Source organism: Pseudonaja textilis, chromosome 1, assembly GCF_049901715.1.
Source record: "Pseudonaja textilis isolate UNSWEBS1 chromosome 1, rPseTex1.2, whole genome shotgun sequence".
NCBI lineage: Eukaryota > Metazoa > Chordata > Lepidosauria > Squamata > Elapidae > Pseudonaja > Pseudonaja textilis.
The window spans coordinates 153,762,890-153,789,200 of record NC_141990.1 but is presented as its reverse complement, the minus strand read 5'-3'; the positions used below and the strand labels follow the sequence as shown (position 1 = coordinate 153,789,200).

The 26,311-nt window shown below is 36.8% G+C and overlaps 1 protein-coding gene across 2 annotated transcripts in view; it reads right to left on the bottom strand.

Annotated features, from left to right (window-relative positions):
* WDPCP (WD repeat containing planar cell polarity effector) overlaps window positions 1–26,311 on the bottom strand; it is a 179,850-nt gene that overhangs the window by 146,035 nt on the left and 7,504 nt on the right. For both annotated transcript variants that reach the window (XM_026712893.2, XM_026712894.2), the window contains exons 2-3: window positions 865–947; window positions 231–275 (exon numbers count right to left, since the gene is read on the bottom strand). In XM_026712893.2, the coding sequence (XP_026568678.2) occupies window positions 231–275; window positions 865–925 (106 nt within the window). In that variant the 5' untranslated portion in view covers window positions 926–947. The remainder of the gene's footprint in view (window positions 1–230; window positions 276–864; window positions 948–26,311) is intronic.

The window sequence follows — 26,311 nt, the reverse complement described above, 5'->3', positions numbered from 1 at the left end:
AAGATGGACAATCTTAAGAAATTACAACAAAATGTGTAGATTTAATTATTATATGATTTACCAAACATTATATATCTTGGAATAAAATAAACTTAATAACCAAATTACCCATTGTTGACAATATACTACACAAATATGTAAACATAAAATAAAAAACATACAATTTCTGAAATGCTGAATTTTTAACTATAGTCTTATTATAACTTTTATTATAAATGTCAAAACCTTACCTGGTTCCTTCTTTTCATGGTACTGATAGACACCAATATCTTTGTCTAGATAATTAAGGAAATACATCCATAATTATGGCACTTAAATTTCTTTGCTCATCATGGTAAAATAAAAAACGCAGTGACACAAATATAATGCAAATTGCCAGGCACAAATGCATGACAATTTCTTATAGACATAATGTAGATACACGTATATACTGTACATGTAAATACTTGAAAAAAATCTTTACTGCAATTACAATACAATACATAACAAAGACTATCTACTGTATCGTATTAAATAGTCTGATAGACATTTGATTCATGTTATATAATTGGGATATTATCCTCTCTGAAATAAGTAGCAAGGAAGTCTGACAATCTACCTCATTTTCAGCTCAAAGTTTTTACAGGTAAGTATTCTGTCCTGCAAAGTTTTAAACAGTTAGAAAATCAAGGTAAAAATCACAATTTTTTGTTCAGATAGTGTTGGTCCGATAATGAATGCTGTCACTTGTTAGAGAATGAATAACAAATTTTTGTACACTGTATGAATCTGGAAACTAAGTGCAATGCACCACATTAAACTGAATATTAATATGGTTTGGTAAGTTTCTTTAAAAATTGAAGGAAAATATAATATCTGTTTTACCTTCAACATATAAGATGCTTTTCACCGACCAGAGGTGCATTTCAGAGAGAAAGACAGTCATCTATAACAGTATGCACTTAATTCTAGAGCAAAAAGAGATGGAAACAATGGTAAGATGAAAAATAATAAAATTTCTTTATCATTGTACAACTTGTATAATTTCTAAGTTGTATTTAGTTGCTTCCCTCCCCAACAGAACAGATGATTCAGGTTTGCCACTTCTCTATGTTCCCAAATCTGCTCCAGAGATTTGGAGACTCGCCGCAGGAGACTTGGGGTTATGTAAGGAATGCAAATAGGAGAAGAGAAAAGGAGAGAATGCCAGGTATTAGCAGATATTGTATGTAGCTCTCTGAAATCAGGTGTTGTTGAAAAGGAGTGCTTGAATGTAACATACTGCCATAAATCTTGGCAGTAAAGCTGCAGAGTAATAATTTACATAAAAGACTAGCAATTGCTTTTTGAGTAGATGATGGTGTTGATGCTTATAGAATGCAAATATGATTGAAGGACATTTAAGGTGAAGAAAAAAAAGCAGCCATGATCTGAAATCCAGCAGGCAGCCAAGAAATAATATCAGGATGTTGTATAATTCCTTGAAAGAACATGTTGCACACAATTTTTTAAATGCACAAAATAACTTATAAAAGCTATTTACTTTTGTTACCTTCTAGGAGGAGTCTTTATGGTATCCCCAATCAGAACTAGATTCTGTAATAGTTTTGTATCTTATAGTATCAATCTTGTTAACTCCCAAGATTTTTTTCCACTATGTATTCAAAATGGACTATGATTTATATATTATGTGTATATATATATATATATATATGTAATGTGTATGTGTGTGTAGCATATGTATGTGTGTGCACATGTACGTGTATGAATATAAATTTATTTTCTTTAGAGAGTTGGCATCAGAATTTCATTTTTCATGTGTGCCAGTGTGTTCACAGAAAAAAGTGACAATAATCTTACATTAAAACCATCTTAAGACCCATTGAAAAATCCACTTATTTTTTCATATCTCTGCTCTCTGAATACTTAATAGTATTTATTTATGTAATTATCAAACATATAAGAAAGTACTTAGTCTTTCTATAAAAGGAAGCTTATATAGTTTATTGAGATGGTAATTTTTAGTAACAAGAAATGTTAGATAAGAATTTCAGTATTCTGTTATACCATCTCGATGACTTGCTCACTGGTGAACCTACTAAGCAAATATTAAAAAATTTACTCTCTGCAGTACAAAAAATAACTGTTTTTCAAATAATCATCTGTCAATTCACATGCATAATTATATTCTTATGCATTGCCCCAAGTGAAAATTTTTAGATCTTAAGGGTCTTCAATGTGAACTCCATCCATTCATAACATGCTGCTAGGCATGGCTCCCACTGAACTCACTTCTGCTCCTAAAATCACTGCAGACAAACTCAAGAAACAAAGACTATGTAGTATAAGACAGGTTGTATGACTTTATAAATGACATTTGAAAAACTATAAAGACAAGTATCCAGTTTTTTCTTATGATTTCCGCAAATCACATATTGATGGCTTGCAAGCTTTTCGTCTGAATCAACTGGATAATAGTGAACAGGTGAACCCTGGTACAGTTCTAGAATGGTTGTCCTGGAAGAAGTGTGAGAAAGTTGGCATTTAGCAAACTTATATATTTATTTTATTTATATATCAAACTTCTTAACTGTCCATCTCACTCAGAGGGGCACTGGGGAGTGCATAATTTAATCAATGTAATAAAACATTACAAATTGAATAATTTAAGATTTAACATTTTGAATCTATACATATTGTGGAAATAATGGTGTGTTTCTTACTATATGGTAAGTTCTACTTTTAATCTGAGATACTTTGCAAAGATACCAGGGATTGAATTTCAGCACATGACAATGACCAAAACTACAAAAATAATTTTCCAAGCACAGCAACTGTTTGGCCATCCTTCTAAAAAGAAGCAAAGTGTCCACAAATTCTACACAAGGAGTCAAAAGAATGAACTGAATTTTGTTAAATGTATGAATATATTCTTTACTAAGAAAGGATAAAGTTGGTATTTACCAACATTGAATCTAGTCATGTTATAGGAGTAACGCTATGTTCCTTGAAATAAGTTGAGTTCCCTTTTGTTCCATGTAAGTGTTGAGTCAAAGCTGATCTTTACAAATCAGTTTACTTCTTCTGTCATTTGATTATGTGCCATCTGGTGTTAGCTCTTAGTGACTACTTAAGTTTTTCTGCAGGATAATTAATCTATCTCCAATCTGTATTTTTTATTTCCTCTTCATAAATGACCAGATTGAGAGCTGGTTCTCATTTTGACAGGATGTCTAGTAAACATTCCAAAACAATCAACAAATGAAGATAGATCTACTTTCATAGAAAACATGTTTCTAGCATCATTGACAAGAAAAAAACCACACACAAATCAGATTTTGCCATCTTAAATTGCTTATATATAGATTTTGCATTTGAAAATAGAATATTTGCTTGAATTCTTGTCTTATAATCTTAGCCTGTTTTAGTATATATTACCATATTATTAATCCTGTGATGTAAATGATGGAATTAATATCATTTATTTTTCACAATGATATATTCTTCACTTTTACGTTTTGGGGAGCAATGGATACCCCTCTCCCTCATATTCTTAAAATTAAAAATAAGTAGAAGATTTAGAGAATCTCAAAGAACTTAAAAGACAAACATCCTTTCACCAGTCAAAAACAGGCTAAAGGAAGTTTAGCAGGAGCTACACTGCATGGTACATACTGTATGGGTGTGGTTCTTGTGAAAGAGCCTTAAGTTCTCCTCCATGCTGCATCGAGAGCCCAGGATGGGTTGACTCTTTCCTATGACATCATTTAGCTGAGTCTGTACTAAGATATAAAAGCCAGCCCCAAGGAGAGACCCCAGCTTTTGACTCAGCTCCTTTCAGTCAGTAGCTGTGTCTCTGAAAGCATTCTGTTAGCACTCACCTGCGATCTTCAGTACTTTTTTCCACGCTTCAAGCAGCTCCCAGGGCAGCTGCTCTTCCAGGAGCAGCTGCTCTCCAGCAACGTTGGGAGCAGTGTTACAGAGCTCTGTGCAGGCAAGCTGGGCAGCGTCTGTAGACCTTCCCCAGGCCTGCGGTTTGGAGGGATCGTAAAAATGATCGGCAAACTGATAAGAGCACAAGCCAGCTGATTGTGTGGCTGGTTGCTCCGTTTTCCCTTGCTGACTTCGCTCGGGGCTCTGTATAGCCTAAGGAGCGATTCTTCGATCTTGGAGCCTGTTTCCTGTAGTCAGCGGCCATCTTGGATTCAAGTCTTCCACCATGAGGTGAGCGGCCATTTTGTAAGCCCGGGGGCCATTTATACCCTAGGGGCTTAATAGAAAGATTTCTAAACAGCTTCTTTCCAACGCAAGAGGCTTTATTTTACAAATGGAGCAAGATGGAGCTCTGGCAGAGCTTTCCCCCCTAGTGGAACAGTCTCTTAAGCCCAATAAGAGAAAAAGACGTAGGCAATGCACCCAATCAGTCCAGAGGGAGGTGGCTGCTAAAATCAAAGCTAAGGCTCTAGCCCCTAAGAAGGCAACTCAGACTGAATTGAGGGCAGAGAAGCGCAGACATGCAGCTCTAGAGAGGCAGTTCAACAGAACTATTCAACAGAAGGGAGTGCAACTACAGCATGTTTCAGGTGATACTCGTGGTCCCCAACCAAGCCCTCCCAGGGGAGGAGAAGTTATCTATGAGCCTTTCCATCTTCCATCCTGGTCTCCTGGGGCTGTTGCTGTACAATCAGATCCTCAGGATCTAAGCAGATCTGGGCCTTATTTCCAACAGGCTTCTGTGCCCTATGCTCCTCCCCCTCCCTCCAGGCCTTGAACCTCTCCTCAATCTAGGCCTGAAGCCACCTTCACTTCCACAGCAGTGGGCCTTCTGCCTTCTGCCTCTACCTTTGAGCATAGACCAAGGGATATCCAAGATGTAGTCTCATCAGCCATTAGGCAGGGATTGGCTGAAAGCTTCAAGTAAATTCTTCAACCTCTGGAAAGGGTTCAGGCCCTTCTTCCTTCTCAATCTATAAGTTCCTTGCCTCATCATCCTGATTTACACAGGCCTTGGGACCTCAGGGTCCATTCTTCTCTACCAGAATGGGAGGAGGTTGATAAGGAAGGAAGGCCTTCACCATCTGAACACATTTACTCTTCTCATTCAGAGTGTGAATAGGGTGAGATTTTTGACCAAAATCTTTCAAGGAAGAGGATTCTTGCCCAGAGCAGACATCCTCTGCATTGGTCTTCAAACCTACTCTCTTCAGGCCATTACTCAGCAAGGCCTTGGTCACTGCCAAGCTGTCACCAGAGGAAGTGGCTCCCGAGCCACAAGGAAATCCCTCTAGCCAAGGGGATTCGGTCTTCTCCAAGCCTGTACTGCATGCAGAGGTTTTGCCTTCTCCCATTTTGTTCCTGGACATGGTCAAGGAACAGTGCGCTTCTCCTTCAGCAGGTCCTCGCCCATCTTCTCTGGATAAGCGTTTCTACAATGTCAGCACAGCTCTGGACAATGCCCTGGCAGTGCCTTCTGTTGACATTCTGGTTCTGGCCTCGTTCTCATCTTCTAGCACTCCCACGGAGCCAGAAGATATCCTGAAACCTGATGATAAACGCTCTGAACATACCCTCAAGCGCAATCACCAGGCTGCTGCTTGGGCTGTTCGGGCTTCAACAGCAGCATCCTTTTTCACGAGAGTACCCCTACGGTGGCTGCGCCAACTCCAGAACAGATTGCCTGCTTCTGACCTTCGGTCTCACTAAGACCTTAATAAGATTATTGCAGCGGTGGAATTCACTGCGGATGCCACTCTCAATTCTGCCAAATTTGCATCCAAGGCCATGGCATCTTCTGTAGCAATAAGAAGACTTTTATGGCTCCGAAATTGGCAGGCGGAGTCATGCTGAAAATGGAAGCTGGCTTCAGTTTCATTCGCAGGCGCTAAGCTTTTTGGCGATGCTCTGGAACCTTATCTCATCGAAACCAGAGATAAACGTAAAATTCTCTCTTCCTCTGGGAAGAAAGCCGACTATCGCCCTGCTCCCTATCACCCTCCTGCCTTCCGAGCGGAGACCTCCTCTCGCTTCCCCCGCTCTCACAGGCCATACTCCCAACTTCAAGGCCAACGGGCGGAAGCATCTGGCAGGCAACAACCTTCTACTGGTAAATGGTCCTTTGGGGGGGAGGGGGTCATTCCTTCCGTCGCTCTAAGTAATCCCTCGTTCTCCCCACCCATTAAAAGTCACCTAGCCTTCTTTGCCTCCAAATGGGAGGAGTCAACGACGGACGCCTGGGTGCTCAGCACTATTAGGTCAGGGTTACAATTGGACTTCCTAACACCCCCCCCCCCCAAAAAAATTTGATCTGTCCTGTCTCTCGCGACATTTCCAGGCAAGCCCTCATGAATCAGGCCATTCAGCACCTTCTTGAAATCAGGGCTATTCAACCTGTTCCCACCTCTCAACAGGGACGTGGGCTTTACTCTTGCCTTTTCATCGTTCCCAAAGCCTCAGGGGGGTGGCGAGCCATCCTTGATCTAAAATTTCTCAACCAATTTGTAAAATACAGGCGATTTAAAATGCAGACCCTGCATTCTATTTTAGAGTGCGTCCGGGAGGGCGACCTCCTCTCTTCCATTGATCTCACTGAGGCTTACCTCCACATCCCAATTTGGCCTCATCATCACCAGTTTCTCCGTTTCTGTTATCAGAATACCCATTACCAGTATTGAGCACTTCCCTTCTGCCTCTCATCGGCTCCAAGGGTCTTCACAAAGGTTCTGGCAGCATTGATAGCATCTCTGCATTCTATTCCAGTGAGGATCCAATGCAGAACGACATAAGAACAGTTTTTCCCCCAAAGCCATCACTCTGCTAAACAAATAATTCCCTCAACCCTGTTCAACTATTACAAAGTCTGCACTACTATTACTGTCAAATCTTGTCATCATTCATCCCCTCCCACTTGTGACTGTATGACTGTAACTTTGTCGCTTGTATACTTACGATTTATATTGACTGTTTCCTAGTATGATTGCTTATTGTACCCTATGACTATCATTAAGTGTTGTACCTTATGATTCTCGACTCCTGACAAATCTATCTTTTCCTTTATGTATACTGAGAGTATTTACATCAAGAAAATTCCTTGTGTGTCCAATCTTACTTGGCCAATAAAGTATTCTTTTCTTTTCTCACTAAATCAGATTCTACATACTTTTTCTGGTTTTAAATCATTGAGACAGGAAATTATTTTCATCTATAACTGTTATTTATTTCTAAAACACCAACAAAGGTGACATTGTCTGCCCTATAAGCTTCTCTTTCATGCTTAGAAGGTTAGACTTTGAACCTAGGAACAATGAACAGTTTGCCTATGGTTAAGTGTTCCTATACCTCTCTTTGCTCACAGCTTTTGATACTTCCTAAAAATTCCAATAGTATCTTGTGCAGCAGTGAGTTAGTGAAAATGGCAGGGCTCCCCCATCTCTGGTGGAATTATGGAGGAATTTATCATGTTGCTGCCTCTTCCAGCATCCCTCACAATTGGTCATATTAGCAGGGTCAGCTGGATTTGTTTTTCAGTGATACAGTTCCTACTTCTGACTAGTTATTTTGGATCCAAGACAACATTAAACAAGACATGCTAGGATAAGTACAAGATAAAAAAAAACAAGATAAGTAGATCTTAAATGGCATAAGAACAAACATGTTTTAAATAATCATTAGAAAGTACCCATATGATATATTCAAGAAGATAAGGAACATAATATCCCTGGAACACGCTAATTTAAGGAATTTAAAGTTTTGGAAACCAACATGTGGGGAGGACATGAAGAGAAGATGTGAGTTAAAGCAAATGAATACATTTTCAAAAAATCAGCTTTAACAGAACTATGGAGAGAGCAGAAAGAAATATATGCAGAAGAAAAATATAGATTTGGCAAGGTATACCATTAAAATTGAGACAAAACTGTTGAATGGAACTGTGCAAAGAAGGGGTTATTATTTCTGGTAATGTTTACTAGTTTTTGTTTTTATTTGTGCACGCAATGTTTAATTGTTAAAAGAGGGATGAGAGGGGGATTTAGACTAAACGAAATGGGGGATTATATACTTATATTGTTACATATTTTTGTTAATTTTTGTTAATACATTTTATAATTTTTTGTAAATTTTGTTAATTTTACTGGACCTTTGTTGATTAATAAGAAAAATTGAAGATTTAGAAAGGAGTTCATAGAAAATGGGATGAGGTATGAGATAAAAATGTATCTGGTCATATTTTAAGAGACAGTAATAAGCTGTTAATGTTGAATATGTTTGCTGGGGATAAAAGAGAAAGTTTTGTTTTTCTTACTATCTTTTGGGGGGTGGGAGTTCCATGCTTTCTTTTTTAAAATATTTTTGGTATTAATTTTTGTATTTCATCCATTTTATATAATCCTTAATAAAATTGTTGAAAAAAGGAATTGGGCAGAGAGAAAAAATCCAATACTGAGGTTATAAGTGGATGTAAGAGGTAAAAATGATTTAATTAATGGAAGAAAAGTGAAAGAAAGGATGACATTAAAAAATCCTCTTTGAGGAAGAATGTCTATGAAGATTCTCAATCATCCAGGTCACAGTTGTCTGAAAGGTGCCTTTCCAAAAGGCAAGTAGACTTTCTTGTTGTTTTTTTCTTGGAAAACATTCTGCTTCTTGGATGAGAAATGAAACATTTTCAAAGAAAAAAACAAGAAAGTCCAGTTGCCTTTTGGAAAAGCATTTCTGGGACATTTGAGGAAGGGCTATTGTTTTTAGGCAGAGCTGAAGGTCACCAATGTTTAATTTTATTTATTTCTGGTTGTTTGTTATTTTAAACACCATTATAATAACTAAAATATACGTTCTTTTCTCACCTGTTCATTTCTTGTGCTAAACTCACTTTAAACTAGCTTTCCCCCCTACACAGTGTTCTAAAGTACATTGAAAGGGAAGAATGTAAAAGAAACTAAAAAAAACCTACCTTGTTTCTCCCTCTGGTATATTGTAATGTGAATGCCTTTTTAATTCTCCATATGAGAATTTCTGGATAGAAACTAATCCTGAAAAGTTGGGGTAGGGGCATGATCCATAATTTATCAGTAGATTATGTTTAGTTTAGCTGTATTGACCATATTAAGAGAGTGCAAAGGTTTTCTCCTCAAATCATTTATATATTCAAGAAGAAAACATCAGAGGAATCTATGTTAATGGCATAGTAGTATTTTAAAATGCTAAATGTTTCCAAAGGTATCATTTTACAAATATATTGTATATCACAAACAGAGGGATAAATAAGCCAGTATATAATATGATTGGAAAGTTACACTGAAACTTTTATTGTCACAAAAAACCAACCATGAGTTGTATAATAACCACTGGGGAGAAAAACATTATCTGATTACCTAAGAATAGTGGCATGAAAATCACATACTGTAAACTTATTTCCATTTACTAAGAAGTTGTTTCATGCTTCACTGAATTAATTCTTCACATTTTAAAGAAGCCTGGATATAAGACCTATCTTTTGAAATTACAAGTGGTCATGTTATAGCAATAGCGCATTGAGTTTTAAGACATTCACATATGTAATAACACCAAAATTATTAAAATTGTAGGGAGTCATTATTTCACTTGAATAATAAATCCTAATCTCTCATTATTCTGATGTTACTGTGTGTGGACATACATTTAGTATAAGATTTAATAATATTTGAAAGCAAATTATGAAACCCGTCAAAATTCTGAGAATACATTTGATACAAAGACACTGAAAGCAAGTAAGCTTCCAATTTTTCAGTCTAATGGGTAATATCCCAAAAACAATACCTTTTATTCAGATATTACACAGATATGAAAAAACAAACTGATTTTCTCCTTTCTTGAATACTAAAAATTTATTCCATATTCTACTTGTTTTTTTTTAAATAAATATTAATTATCGTTCTAACATGATTTTAAAAGCCACTTTTTAATTCATATATGAAATGAGAGTTATAATAAGCACAATAAACTTCAATAAATTTCAGATAATATGGTTACCAGTAAATGTCACTTACTACATTAATGAAGACAGTTTGTTTAAACTGATTTTGGAAGCTAGGGTTTTTTTCCCAAAAAAATAATTTCATAAGGTTAAAATAAATATGTCAAAGAAAACACAATAAAGATTACTAGAGGTTTAACAAGGTAGGATTAAAAAAATTTTTTTTTAATTTGCCAAAAAAATTAAAAATATGTGAATATTTGAAAGCAGATGAATGATTCCAACTAGAATAATGATATCCAATCATACAGTCAACTATACAAATGTGAAATGCCCTCAGTTCAGAAGAAAATTTTTAAGTATTATAATTAATTCTCAACAACTAGTAGTTACAAATTAATGTTTCAGACAGTAAATATTATGTTATATCGTGTTATTTTCGGTTTAGAATATTGCCATAGAAAAGTTGTAGATACAAAGTCAGTTTAAGTCTATTGAAGTCAAATATCCTCACTTAAATGGTTCATGATTTAATATATTTTGTTGCATGTACAATGAAATAATCCAGTGTGTCCTTCTATAAATAAGAAGCAGAAAAAGACTTTAATGAATGATTTGATCAATGACCTTAATAATTCAAATAATTATGAAAAATAAATAGGTACTAGTTTAATTGTAAATGTAAATATGGGATCAATAATTATTTTTGTTTTCAATGTATGCATTGAAATTATCTAGTACACTTAATTATCTAGTACATTTTTTGGAAGTTATAACCCTTATTTATTTAAAACTGAACATTTTAAATCATTATTTTTCTATGTAAATACTTGGTTGTAAGATATGCTATCTAATAAGTCATAATGGATTTGCATGGTGCTAGTAGTCTCAAGGCACTTCCCTAGGCAGATATTATTGAAAAAAGTATATCCAGCAAACTGAAATACTTTACAAAATTGAAATGAAAATATTTTTTCTTTCAAAATATTCAGCCAGCCCTTGCCACTGGCATAAGCGATGACAGCGTACTACAAATGCTATTTCCATTCATTCCATGACACTCTACATTTCACTCCAGTCTTTATGTATTTATCTTCTAGTCTATCATTATAGGCACACCTTTTCATGATTCTTAAACAGCAAGCTAACTATTACAAAAGGCAGTATTAAGAACCACCTCATACATTACAGTCAACATGAAGAGATTGTTGGCTTCCAGTAAGGGAGCTCCAAAAACTTTATGTGAAAAGTCATTATGAATTTGGCACACTTGTACGGCAAGAAATAAATGTATTAAGCCTCCCAATTCTTATTTTGAGATTTATGTGGCAGAACATATCACACCACGAAAAGTCACCATATATTGCTCAAATTTAGCATCACAATGTTGAGGAACTGCAGTCAGAAAAATAGTGTGCAGAGGTTGCTGAGTTTACCATCTTTATTCTATAGTGATCAGATTAGCACACACAGCAAGACATGATGACCATACACAACTTGAAATACTCAGTTTTTGTACAGATTGGAAAACTAGGGTTAACCCTTAGTCTTACTATCCAAGTATTTATTAGCACATTTGTTATACTTGTATCTGTTCTGAATTAATTTGTTTCATTCCTGTCATTACATATCTTAATGGATTTATAGTGGTTACTGGCACAGAAATGGCTTCCTTCCATATTGAAATAAAGACTATTTTACCAAGGAATTCAGCCTTTTAAAAGAAGTGTATAAACATTTAGAATATTCATTATCCAATTAACACTTTTTCCAAATAAACAAGAGTCAGAAATAATTTGGTATGCTAATAGTTTCTTCCTGTGTTTTACATAATCTTATACTTTTAATTTTCAACTCAAGAGGGAGGTCTTAAGCCATGATTACCAGTTGTCTCTGTATTTTATATTTATAATTATATAAATATAAAAATTTATATAATTATATAAATATAAAAATAATTTAGCAAAAGATACATTTAATTCTACATTCCCCAAATTTAGGAAAGCTTTATCCTTAGTTTGATTTCCTACAATTGTCCTAGAACGGAAATATAGTGAAACCCCATATGAAACCCCATACTGTCCCTGTGATATGGGGATCATACAAAGCCCAGCCCATGTTTTTCTGTACTGTCAATTCTATAGGGACATTTACCATGACAAATGTCCCTATAGATTACAACTTTTATTTACATTTCCAGGGCACTCTAATATTTTCTGTGCACTAAGGCTATAAATAATAAAGATAAATTTATTTTTCTAAAAGTAGTAAAATTTTGCTGCATTATTTGCCCACAAGTGGTTGTTAATAGTTCTTGTTAGAGGATAGTTTTGTGTTCATTTCATTGTTTGAATTTCTTTGGCCAATGACTGAAATAAAGTTCTGTCTGTCTATATTAAATTCAATTTTATGTAAGATTCAATTCAAAACAAAATTCACTGAAGACTTTCAAACATTATCTGTTGCCCTACTTTATAGAATTACATGAATAGGCATATTTTCTACATTTATATTCATACTTCTGCATTTAAATAAATAGTCATGTTTTTATTGCATATATAAAGTGTAAACCTTAAATCTCTCCTTTTTACCATGATGATATATATGGGATTATTTGCAATAATCTGACTTTAGGCAAAACCTAGAGACCTTGGTGAATGAGACCTTGGTGCTTCTGTTGAAACCTTATATAGCAAAACTATGTTTTGTTTAGGCATTTTAAAGACCTGTAACTTTTTTTTCTGAAGACGAGATACATAATTAAAAAATACTTTGTAAGTGTTTTACTGACTAAAGTTATAAAGTGTTTACTAGTAAACTGAAATAATATATTAAAAAATATTTGAGGGGCAAATAGAGAAATAATAGGCGACAAAAACATTAAAATACCTTGGATACATTAGGTATGCTTTATTTAAAAATACATTTTATTTATTTAACTACTTCTTTATTCAATGTGTATACTTAGATGCATATATTCAAAAGATATTTGATACTATAACTACCCTACTGTAGTTTGATCTATAACAAACTCTTCAGTAATGCTTTACACTCATTTAATTTTACACACTGCTGTTTATACGATTTACAAAAAAATGTAAAATCTTTTTCTTTTAGTGTTGTTTGAAAGTATAATTTGTCTGGATAGTAAGAGGGACAGAAAAGTTATATTGGAATCTAAGAAGCCAGATGAAGCCTCATTGCAGAAATACTCTCTAATGGCTGCAAAGCAGAATGAAGCAACTATGAAAGCTTTCGGATCATAAGGAATATGAAAAAATTGATATGCCAGAGTCACAAATGATGAGTTGTCAGTTTTATAATTTCTTTAATTCAATTAAAAATAATAAATATGTATACACATACATATATCGCTGGTGTACTCAATATGAATTAAATAAAAAAAATAGTTGGTTAAATCATTAATCTTTTTAGCAGGAGAAACAGCAATACTGCAGATTATCCCATTTGCAACCTAAAAAAAAAAGAGTGCTAATTTTTCTGTTTTACTGCAACCATTAAAATCATATTAAACCTTGAGCCTAACTAACAAATGCTAGATAATTGAGAAAAAAATCTAACCCAAATATCCAAACAACTTTCATAATCAGGCAAAGGGCTACTGCTTAGTAAGAGAACCAGCGCTTTTGGTGTAAATACCTCTCATGTTTAATCCCAAACCTCTGCAGGCAGAACTGGAAAACATCACCTTATGAAATCCTGAGGAGTTAATGTCAGTGAGCAAACACTCTACTGAGATAGAAAGATAGATTTTAACATAAGATTGCTTCCTTCTGCTGCCACTCAATCCCATTCTCTTTCACATATGAAATCTCATGTTTCCAGAAATATTAGAGGCATCTGGGAAACAATTTTACCATAGAAATAGTGAGAAAGCCTGATCTATAAAATGTGAAAAAAGAAAAATATTTCCAGGATTCTCTTAATAACCTAAAACCTCATTTTTTATAATATCAACAACTGAGGAAATGGAGGTAATAGAAAAGAAAAAAGATGCAAAATCAACCTTCTTTTCCAATGGAGGGAAAATACATTGTTTATTATTTTCTGTCAAGCATCCAAGCAAATTCCCCGTATATACTGTTTTGAACTCTCAAACAACGGAACCATCAAGCTTCCATGAGGGAAAGACAGGCAGGTAAGTAACCTCTAGGAGAATTAAACTTCCTGCTTATAGTTCAGGTTGTTGGGAATAGATTTGGATTTCGTACTACCTGCAAAGTACAGAAATTGTGTCCTATCTTCTCTCCACAGTTGCCTTAGGAAATGCATAAATTAATGTGTTGTTTGCAGTTTTTATCTTTTACTTAAAAAAAATCAGAACGATACAAAATCATGAACATTTAGTTTACGTATTTCTATATAAACTAAATGTGTTAGAATGAAAGTATGAATTTTTAGAGGATTCACTCCACCCCATCCTGACTCTTAGTTCCTGCTATATATTTTATTGAAGACACCTAAAATTGCCCTCTACTTCATATTGGGATAATTACATGGAAACAATTTTGCATGATTTATGGCTCTGGCCACTTTCAAGATGTCTTTTTTTCCCAGTGGAAGTTGTTTTAATTAGTAACTATGCCATCCTGCCAACTTGTCAGCTCTAAAATTGGAAAACATTCTGCTAACATGTGTTTTCTGTTCACTGATGGCAATACAAATCACATTACTTAAATGTGTTTGTATAATTAGATGGGAGAGGTGCCCTCAACGTAATATTTTTATACTTGCAACATATATAATAAGCAACCTCGTAGTGGAAATTAATACTTAGGTATAAAAGATTGATTATTAAAGTGATACACTGATACAAGCCTCATTTAAAGTGAATGCAATTTCTGCTGGCACATTGCCTTAAGTAAAACAGCCAAACTGTGGCTTCTTAGAAATTAATGCCAACTCTCCAATAGATTGTAGGTCATCTAAATGCTTGTTCACTTACGCTTGCTTGCCTTAGCTTTAATATATATATCTTTATAAGTAACTTATTTGGAATGATGAAACATTTGTTCATAATCAATGCCAAGATTGGTTCCAAATGTTTCCCAGGAAAGTTTAATTAGTTATTTATCTAAATAATTATCGTTCTACATAAACAATTTGTCATTGTGAATATATTTTACTCAAAATAGCACCTTAAAAATATTTTAAAATCTCTGAAGTACATTCAACAATTTCTTTAACAAAAAAACAGCCACCTACCCTTCAACTCATTAGTAACTTTAGCTTTGCTGTAGCAAGATAACCAATACGTTAAAGAAAACTTGTGCGTGCTCAGCATGGTGCTTTCTTTCTTTTCATTTTAATTTTAATATCAAAGCATTAAAACACCAATTAAGTTTCATTATTAAAACTATGAATATACCTTTCAATTATTTTAATATCTTGAGATTACATAAAGAAAACATAATTTTGGTAGAAATGCAGGTGAAAACCACAGACTATTCCAAACAAGGAAAAAGCTGTATTTCATGTTTTCACCCAATCAAGAGACAGCATCAAATCTAGACAATATTGTATTACACATAATTGCTTTAATCCTAAGGCATTTTAAGAAGTATCTGAAGTAATACAAGGGATGTCTGTTTTACTATTTTCACTATGAATCTGAAATTACCGGCTCCCTGTCTTGTGAAGACTGTTATTTGACAGATCCCTCTCTGTAGGATCTAGATTCTAGAATGTAAATACTGTTCATACAAATATCCTGATATATTTAAATAACTTAAGTAATCACAGTATTATTCAAGATTGGCTTCCCTGTTTAACACTGTTAAAAATCTATGGACTCTGGCAAGGAAAAGACAATTTTAAAACTTCTCCAGTATGATACAAAAGAAAAGCTTCACAAGTAAGCTACAAACTATCATTACATAATAGTGCCATCTACTGGCAAAATTCTGTATCAGAAAACATAAATATATGTACTGCTATATGCTATTTACTTTTCAGATTAACTGAAGTTTTATGACCTGCAGAAAATGCATAACAATAAGTAAATTGTCCAAAGAAATTAAGGCAATTAAGAGAAAAGTAGAGGAAACATACCTAAAACTAGTTAATACCAATACTGTTCTCTGCATTTCTCAACGCTTTTCTATTCTTAAAGCCATTCTTGTTTGTTTATTTATTTATTTATTTTATTTTATTTGGTTTGTCAATTGCTTACAAGATAATAGGTATAAGTAAAAACATAGTTATGAATACATGGATTCATATAAGCAAAGAAACAGTAGGACAGGTGCGCTTATGTACACCCCCTACAGGCCTCTTAGGAAAGGGGTGAGGTCAATAGTAGACAGTCTAAGGTTAAAGTTTTGGGGATTAGGGGAAAAAAACCAGAGTCAGGTAGAGTATTCCAGACATTGACCACTCTGTTGCTGAAGTCGTATTTCCTGCAATCAAGTTTGGCGTGATTAACCTTGAGTTTCTAACATGTCTGTATATCATTTCAGCTTTTAATGGTGTATTATTCCTATTTATGTAGTCATGTAGTCATGGTGTATCTTAGTTTACAATTTTTAATCAGAGATCATGAATAAAAAATATCTTGCTGTGCGTCTTAAAAAACCCATTCTCAACTGATCAAACTTCCTTTATATGTTTCCTATTACATACAACACTTCCATATCACTGAAGAGGCTGCTGCACTCCCTATTGTCTCTTGAGTGGGGAAGCACTAGCCCTGAAGCAGCAGATCCAGAGATAGGCATGCCCTGAGCTCATAACTACTGCTAGTTGAGCAGGCCAAAATGTAGGCCATGCGGTTCTTTGTCCAGCTTCAGCTAGTGAAGCACTTATAGCTCTATTTGGAGCACAAGGACCTTGCCACAATAACTCTCATGAACATCAACCATTCACGTAAACAATTACAATGTACTCTACATAGGGCCTTCATTGTAGTTGCAGAACATATCACCCTGTGTATTAATTGGCACTTTGTACTGAGGGCTCACTACACTCTTTCTTCAGGCCCTACACTCTGGCTCTCAGTAAGTTTCTAGATGATATTCAAAGTGCTAGTTTTGACCTACAAATCCTAATATGGCCTAGCTAGAATTGAAGTTGCCATTTGTTTGACTGTTCTGATACAGCTTTGAACAGCTTGTATTGAACAGCTTTACATCATCAGTGAAGAGATGTACATGTGCAATAGTAGTAATCTAGAAAGTCAAGGGAAGATTATATCATAGTGATTCTGTAAACATACTCATATAAGGGAAGACTTTTGGATAGTGAGCGAATCTCGAAACATTACCATTAATTTTGTTATGCTGCAGCCTGATTCTATAGTTGTTGAAATTAATTTTTTCCCCATTAATTTACACTCAGTACCCTGCAAAGTGATAACAGAATTTTAGAAATATCTGTACATTTATTAAAAAGAAAACACTGAAATATCACATTGGCATAAGTATCCAGACTCTTCATTCTGTACTTCGTTGAAGCACCTTTGGTAGCAATAACAACCTCGAGTCTTTTTAGGGATGATGCAACAAATTTTGCACACCTGGATTGGGAGATTTTCTACCATTCTTTGCAAATCAAGCTCCATCAGGTTGGGCGGCGACTGTCGGTGGACACCATTTTTAGGTTCCTCCAGAGATGTTCAATAGGATTCAAGTCAAGCCTGTGGCTGGGCCACACTAGGACATTCACAGAGTTGTCCCTAAGCCACTCCTGTGTTTTCTTGGCTTGTGCTTAGGATTGTCATGTTGGAAAGTGAACCTTCAGCCAAATCTGAGGTCCTGAGCGCTGTGGAAAAATGTTTTCATTGAGAACATCCCTGTACTTTGCTCCATCCATCTTTCCCTGAACCCTGACCCGTCTCCCAGTCCCTGATGCTGAAAAACACCCCCACAGCATGATGCTGCCGCCACCATGCTTCACTCTTGGGATGGTATTGGGCAAGTGATGATGCCTGGTTTCCTCCAGACATAACATTTACATTTGAGACCAAACAGTTCAATCTTTGTTTTATCAGACCAGAGAATCTTGTTCCTCACCATTTGATATTCATTCAGGTGCTTTTTTGCAAACTCCTGTCTGTCTAAGCCACTCTGCCATAAAGAACAGATCAGTGGAGAGCTATAGTGATGGTTGTCTTTGTGGAACTCTGTCCCATTTCCACACAGGATCTCAGTCAGAATGATCATCGGGTTCTTGGTTATCTCTCTTACAAAGGCCCTTCCCCCACCACACCTCCTGATTGCTCAATTTGATGAGCAACCAGCTCTTGGAAGAGTCCTGGTTCTACTAAACTTCTTCCATTTTAGAATTATGGAGGCTACTGTACTCTTAGGAACCTTCAGTGCAGCAGAAATTTTATTGTAGCCTTCCCCAGATCTATTGCCTTGCAATAATCCTGTCTCTGAGCTCTGCAGACAGTTCCTTTGTCCTCATGCCTTTTGCTTTGCTACAGTATACATTGTCAACTGTGAAGCCTTCTATGAAGGGGTGTGTGCCTTTCCAAATCACGTCCAATCAATTTAATTTACCACAGGTCGATCCCACTCCAGGTGTAGAAACATGCCAGCAACGATCAAGAGAAAGGGGAGGCACCTGAGGTAAATTTCATGTGTTGTTGCAAAAGGTCTGAATACTTATGCCAATGTGATATTTCAGTTTTTTTTCTTTTTAATAAATGTACAGACATTTCTAAAATTCTGTTTTCATTTTGTCATTATGGGGTACTTAGTATAGATTAATAAGAACAAAATGAATTGCAATAACCGTAGAATCTGGCTGCAGTATAACAAAATTGACAAAAGTGAAGGGGGTCTGAATACTTTCTTTTTATTTTTTAAAAAATAAAGTTTATTTAAGATTCATATATTTAAAACATTTAAAAAACAAACATATAAACAAATATATATACATATATACATTTTTCAGCAGGTATTGAGCATTTGTTACTTTTTTTTCACCGCTTAACATTGAAGTGATCTGCCTTGTTACAATACCTTCCTCGTTCTTTTAATGTTTTAATTTCACAGAATACTGTATGATTAAACGCACGTCTTCCATAGTTTCATAGCTTATCCAGTTGTCAAATATTACTTTTTCTTTAACCATGGGGTCTGAATACTTTCTGAATGCACTGGAGATCATGCAAATAGTTGCTAATTAATGGACAATAAATATTTTCAGCTCTTAGTTCCCAGAATCAAGTTTGTAGAAGAAACATTTATCTCAATAGATACTACTGGCTATATAAATCCATTTATAGTGGATGTTAAGTATTGGTAATATTTTTCTTTTAAAGCTGCTGTATCCTTTTATATATTTATTTTGAAAGCAGTAATGTGGGTTTTTTTTCCTTTGGCCGTGTATGTATTTTGTCCTAACTATTTGCAAAATCTGAACTATTGCTAACCGTGTAATATAATATCCCTATCATAGTAGCATATTGCTTACCACTGTATATAAAAACTGTAAAAGAGAGCTTAAGAAAAAAACACTAAAACTAAATAAGATCACACTGCCATCTTTTAATCAGTAATGGGGCTTGCATAGTAGGCATCTCTACTCCCTTTGATGTTTATATAAAACAGATAAAATGCATAAATTGCTTATAATGAGAGATGAATTAAAGCCAAATAGCATCCCAGAGGACAAAGCACCCCAGGTACCCATCAGCAGCCTAACCAAATGACAGACCTAGAGGAAACTTCAAAGCTGCAGATAATATCCACTGGTAATATCCACAAATAATCTAGATTCTAATAAAAGCCTGATTTCCACGGTTTTGAGAAATCCAGATGTTAGCACTCCCAAACAAGAGGAAAAAAAACTAACTATAAATACCTACTCAGTTAAATGTTTTATTCTGCCATACTTCTACAAATATTATTACAATAACTGAATGCCAATTTTATTAAAAAGTATACAAAAATTTTGAAGCACTAAATTGAGTCACAATTACCAGAAAATGAGCATGCTAAGTATTTGCCTGGTAGTGTTGCCTTTGAAAGTCAGACGTCTGAATTGGCACGAAGCTAGAACAAATCTGGTTCCTGAACTTGAGTGTGAAACATCCAGTACCTTGGTAAAGTGGCCTTTTCACACACTTACCTCCTCCAGTATGAACACAAGTACTTTAGGCAAAGTGAAAGGCATTTTATTAAGAGGAACAAGTTTTTACATAGGTTATAGAAACAAATGATACATAGGTTTGGAGAGGTTTTAAAAATGGTTGTGTGTAAGAGCATGCTTCTGCTCACTTTTATTTATTCAGCCTGTATACCTCTGAATCATGTAGGATAAAAATTAAATAGAATAAAATCATATTAAGGGCCTATCGGCAATATATATGTTCAGTTTAGATGGTACAAGTTGATCTATAAAAAGAGCCCAGGTTTTAGTATCTTGCTGGAAGAAATCAAGATGTGGGCAACAGCCTCAACCAAGGAAGCTATTCCAAAATGCACGCATTGCTACCAATTGCTATTTCCCCCCTGTCTCCCAGTGCCTCTATATTTCAGTCTTCCTTCTCCCCGCTTGCTCTCCACTCTCCACCTATTTTGTCATCATATTTATATATTCTCTTTCTTAATTTAAATTTATTGTTTTATCATAAAAAACAAAATACAAAACAGTAAAACAAACAAACAAAATGAAACAAAACAAAAACCTTCAACCCTAACAACAACAAAAGAAAAAAAATAGTATAAAAAAAGGAGGAAAAAGTGGTCAATTAAATTTAACATTTAATATGTAGGATCACCCTGGTTGATGCTGAAAGAAAAAAACACAACAAATTCTCCTTCCCTTTTGCATATGTATCTACATACCTACAGACAGACAGGCATAGAAAGTCCACAAATGGTTTCCAGTCTCTTATAAAACTGTCTAGTCCATTATTTCTAATCAAAGCAGTAAATTTCGCCATCTCTGCTAATGCAGTCATTTCAAAATTCATTCTTCAGCAGTTGGCATCTCTTTTTCTTTCCAGTGTTTGGCAAGTACAATCTTTGCAGCTGTCACTATGTGGAGGAATAGCATATTCTCATTGTGTTCTTTTTATTTATTTTATTTTATTTATTTTATTTATTTATTTATTTTATTATTTTACTTCTGTTTACACTCTCTTCATTTCTTAATTTTTATTGTTATAAGCTGTTTAGAATAGTCCACGGCGAAATAGACAGCAAATACATTTAACAAATAAATAAATTGTAGAAATGGTACAGCTAGAACTTCTCCTGGATTGACTGTAATAGAAGGCTGGCCTACATATATCCATAATCTCAACAAATAAATGCTCTGTCTTATATATTGGCAAAAAAAAAAATCAGAAAATAAAATACAAGCTGAATGGTCAAGACCTTGTTGACCACTTGATTGCAGGAAATAAGACTTCAGCAACAGAGTGGTCAATGTCTGGAATATTCTACCTGACTCTGTGGTTTCTTCCCCAAACCCCAAAAACTTTAACCTTAGACTGTGTATTATTGACCTCACCCCTTTCCTAAGAGGTCTGTAGGGGGTGTGCATAAGCGCACCAATGTGCCTACCGTCCCTGTCCTATTGTTTCTTTTATTTTTCTTATATGTAACCATTTCATGTATTCATAACTATGTATATACTTATACCTATTATCTTGTAAGTGATTGACAAATCAAAATAAATAAAATAAAAAATAAATAAAAGGATCTGAAATACCCTAGCTACTAATGAATATGTCCAAGTATATTATGTCAGGTAATTAACATAAATCTACATATGGATTAAAGTGCATCTTTAATCCTCAAAGTGCTCATTTATCAAATGACATATTGAGAGTCCAGTAGATAAGAGAATAAATATATTCTGAGATAGTAGCTTTTATTATGGAAAAGAACAAATTACAAGTGTTAGCTGATTCTTTAGAGAAAATATAATAAAACAAATTCATATCCTAAGGCATTTTACACACCTAAGTGCTACTCAGTCTTAATCAGTGTCAGTTGGAAAATGTAATTCAGCATAAATTACTTCTGACTCACTCTTTTAATCCTTCCTTTTACTGATGATGCAGTCAATCTTTGTGCTATGTCTCTCACTCTAACTGAACTTTTTGAAAGAATCTATCTAAACTTGTTCCAAGGTTGCTTGTTCCCCTGTAAGAAATAGACTCCTTTGATCACATTTCTTAAAGACTACCCTCAGTTCAGGTAACATAACTGAAATCAAAACAGATAACAAACTAGCAAGAAAAATGCTACTGTTTTAAGAAATTGGGTTTCAGGGGCCATGATCTAGATTATGGAAGATCAGCAAAAAGTAGAGAGCGATCCTAAACTTTAAGAGCCCATTTTTAAAAGGCCAACTGGACTGGCTTCTACAAATCATAAGCTTGCAGAAATAGTAGCTGCAAAGTACTTATAGGTCAGAGATTAATTTGCAATTTTGGCCTTTGGGGAAAAAAGAGGATGGGAACTCAGAACCTCAACAACTGGCTCTTGGGGTTGACAGATATAATTGGATATTGGGTATTGAACCAATAGCTGTAGCAGAATGAAGCACTGGTGAGTAGACCGACTCTTCATAATTCCTCTCTAGAAAAAGAAAGGATTTGAGATCACCCACAATTACTGAAGACATTTGCTTCTCATGAGGAGATTGCAAGACAGTGGTCTCCAGTGGGAAACAAAGGGATTGCCATCTTGCAGAATCCAATCTGGGTCGGTCACTGAGACCAGTTTAGTCTTCTGAGCTTTTGGACTTGTGCTGGAGCCCAGGCTCAGGGAATTTCTCTCTCACCACATTTTCCCACCAGAATGTGACAGACTAAAACTTTGGTCCCGGTGAATTACCCAGAATGTATCCTGCTACATTATCCTGGGATCCTATTTGCCTTCATAATAGCCATCTTGCTCAAACCATGGTCAGCACCTTTAAGGACACTGAGTTCCCATACTTCCTTTTCTAATCATTTTCAGAAATTACTTGTTAATTGCCTTTTAGCTATTAAGAACATTTGGCTCAACAATTCTAAATATGCTAAGTGAGTTTCTTTCAATACTTAACAAAAGAAATTTTAAATACAAGTTCAAGAACTTAAAAAGAATTTTTTTGAATAAACAGCAAAAAGGTGATTACAATTTTTGGGAATGTTACAAATGAACTAAGGGCCCAAGTGATTTGAAATAAAAATTTGAAATTAATTATAAGAACCTGATAATGCTTTTTGCGGGGGAATTCTCTTTAAAAAAAAATGATAGGATGAAACTGAAGGATCGGTCTACAGGGAGCCAAAAGGAACTAATAATTACAATTGAAGGAGAATATTTAAAACTGTTCATATTTCATGTGATAAAGGGGATAATCATTTCTTTATACATATTTATTTACTTTACTATAACTTTTTCTTTTCTATTTTTCCTTTTTAGTTTGCATTATTTTTTATCTTTGTGATTGCATTTTTAATAAATTACTATTAAAATTAAATATAAAAAGATATATAATTCATTATCATTCAAATACTGATGATACTGAACCCTGAACTGGCAATCGATCTCACCTAGCAATTTCATGTAGAGGCTAAATGGAAGGAAAAAAGAGTGTTGAACTTTGCAGAACCCCACAAAGGAGGGACCTTCCCCCGCCCTCAATATCAACTAGCTACAAAAGAACAAAGAAGATGTGGTTTACTAAGAGACATAAAATCTGTCCCTCCAGACTGCAAGGAGACTTCCTTAGCTGTTAATTAATAAGAATTTGGCAGAAGGGCTAATTTGTTTCTGGGGTTGTTCCTAGAGGGTGAGCCCAGAGGATTAATAATCTTCACTAAACTATCTGCAATTTCAGCAACAATTAATATGATAAGAATCTCGGGAGATGGACTTTACAGCTTTATAGATTCATAACTTTTGTTTCTAGTTTCCAACTTCTCAGGTCTTGTATTTTGACCATTTTAGCCTCTGTAGAAACTTTTAAATTGAAATTTACAGCTATGCTTTTACTATTTGTGGAAATGTTATTCCCTTGGTATTGCTTCCCCAATTTTTTCTTTGCTTGTCTATTGCAGTGGTCATCAACTGGTGGGCCGCGAGAAAATTTTGGTGGGCCACAGAGAAATGCTCCCCCAAAGATCTCCCCAAAGCCCGCCCACTCGCTAGCTCCCACCCTTTGGCCGAGCGCAAATCTGCAAAAAGCAGCACAAATCTGCCGTCGCTGGGCAGGATGAGGTAATGATGCTGTTGCAGCAGAGGGGGCTGGCGGTACAGGCGGGCTGAATCAGCAATGGAGATGGCCAGAAGGTGCAGGGCCACGCTACTTGCATTTGCGCGGCACTCCCGCACCTTCCAGTTTGCCTCTCCTGACCTGAGCTCTTCCTCGATGGCCACGGGCTGTAGGGACGGCCCAGGGCAGGAAAAGTACTGGCTGCTGGTGGTGGGACGGGGGGAGTGGGCAAGTCTGTGCTCACCATCCAGTTCTGAAGTCTGGAATGGGGCATTGGCATCAGTTTCCTCGTCCCTCTCGGCACTCTGCTCTGCTGCCCTCCCATGGCCCCAGGGGAAAGCACAGGAAAAAGCAAACAGAAACATAGCTCTTGCTGGGCGAAAGATCAAGGAAGGTATAGGAAACTGCTGCCTTTGAAAAGCGCCGCTTTCTGTTGCCTGTGCCTTCTGGTCTCTGCTCTTTCGCCCCAGCAAGAGCTGTTTCTACTTGCTTTCTTTTCCTGGGGGGCAGGGGGAAGCAGAGAGGTCAGGGCTGCTCTTCCCCCTCAGCAAACCAGGCCTGGAGGAACATGAAGAATTGCGAGAGAGCACCAGAGAAAGACGTGTTGGAAAAGCCAACACATGTTTCCAGTGCACTCTCCTCTGTCCCGAAGTAAGATTGACTGGGGAGAAGGGTAGGAGGGAAGGAGAAGCCCGGCTGGCTTTCCTTTGGCGTGTGGGGGGGGGAGAGACCAAATGCCCAGACCAAAAGAGCGCTGAGGAAGACGGCTCCTAATAACCAGCCTGTTTGTGCAGGTGAGAGCTCCAGCTTTTCTGGACTCGACACCCCCCCTTCAGCCTCTACACAGGGAAGGATCCTTCTCTGCTTGGAAGCAACAGGAGAAACCTGGAGCTTAGCCTCGGGGAGTCCTCTTCTTATGTGAAGGCTGAAGGGGGGAGTGTTGCCTGGTTATTAGGAGCCCGTAGGCGCTCCTTCCCTCCCCCAACTCCAGGCAGTCACACCTGGCAAAGGAGGGAGAGGCTTCCTCTGACTTGGGAAATATATGAGATGGCTCTGCTTTTCTTCCGTTTGAGGGGGAGCCGGTTCCTTCCCGTCCAGATCTTCCCAGCTTCCAGGCACCATATGGCTTCTTAAATCCTCCCTCTTTCCAACCCCACCAAAGGATGAGGCCCCTCCTTTCCCTTCACTCTGTCCCACAATTATGATTAAACATTTACGATTTTATTATAATTAAAGGGGCGTTGGTTCTTACCTGATACGCTTCTTTTCGTAGAGCTGTTGAGAGTGTCCAGGTTGGGAGGAGCTCCAGTCTCGGCTCTCACAGGCTGAGCTTGAGATTGAGGCACGCCTCTCACCATCACGTGGTCCTCCGGGCGCGCCCCAGTTTTGCGAAGACGAGAAGGAAGGTCCTGTTCTCATCTTACTCAGGAAAAAAATATTAGTTTGCTCGGTCGAACAGCAGGGTTTCCCACCAGACGGCCTACGGGTGGGGCTGGACACTCTCAACAGCTCTACGAAAGAAGCATATCAGGTAAGAACCAACGCCCTTTTCCATAGAGCTGTCTCGAGTGTCCAGGTTGGGACATACCAAAGCTTGGCTAGTCCTGCGGGCGGGCTCCCGTCTGGAATGGGACCTCTCCTGGAACCCTGATGACCCGCTGGAGGGCACGCCCAACAGGAGAACCCCTCGGAGGTTGGAATGCCTCAACGAGAGGGCCTGATGAAGGAGCGGGGCTGTCTAAAGGTAGCCCCTGCCGGGGATGCCACGGATGCTTACTGAGACCGTGGGGCAGGGAGACTAGGTAGAGCGGCCAAAACCTTGTTAGGGACCGGTGCGAGGAGCCCGGGCAGAGGCGAGGATGGAAGTTCCCCTGAGAAGACCTAGCCAGAGTGAGGGGAGGCCCTCAATAACCGGAGGGTCACCGTTGCGAGGGTGGCGATGGGACGCCCTAGGGTGTTATGGGATAGACCCTGTTGGGAACCCCCTGAGAGAACTCCAGGTCAGAGTGATGGAGGGAGACGTAAGGAGTTCCCAAACTGTGACCTGTGCTAGTGGGGACCAAGTTTGGTTCCGCCCAGAGCGAGGCGGTCGGCCCTGCTCAAGAGCCAACTGACCGAGGACCGCCCAGAGGGAACTAAGGGTAGTAGTGAGGACCAGGGCAAGGGGTCCGTGTATCTGGATTATGAGGCTGT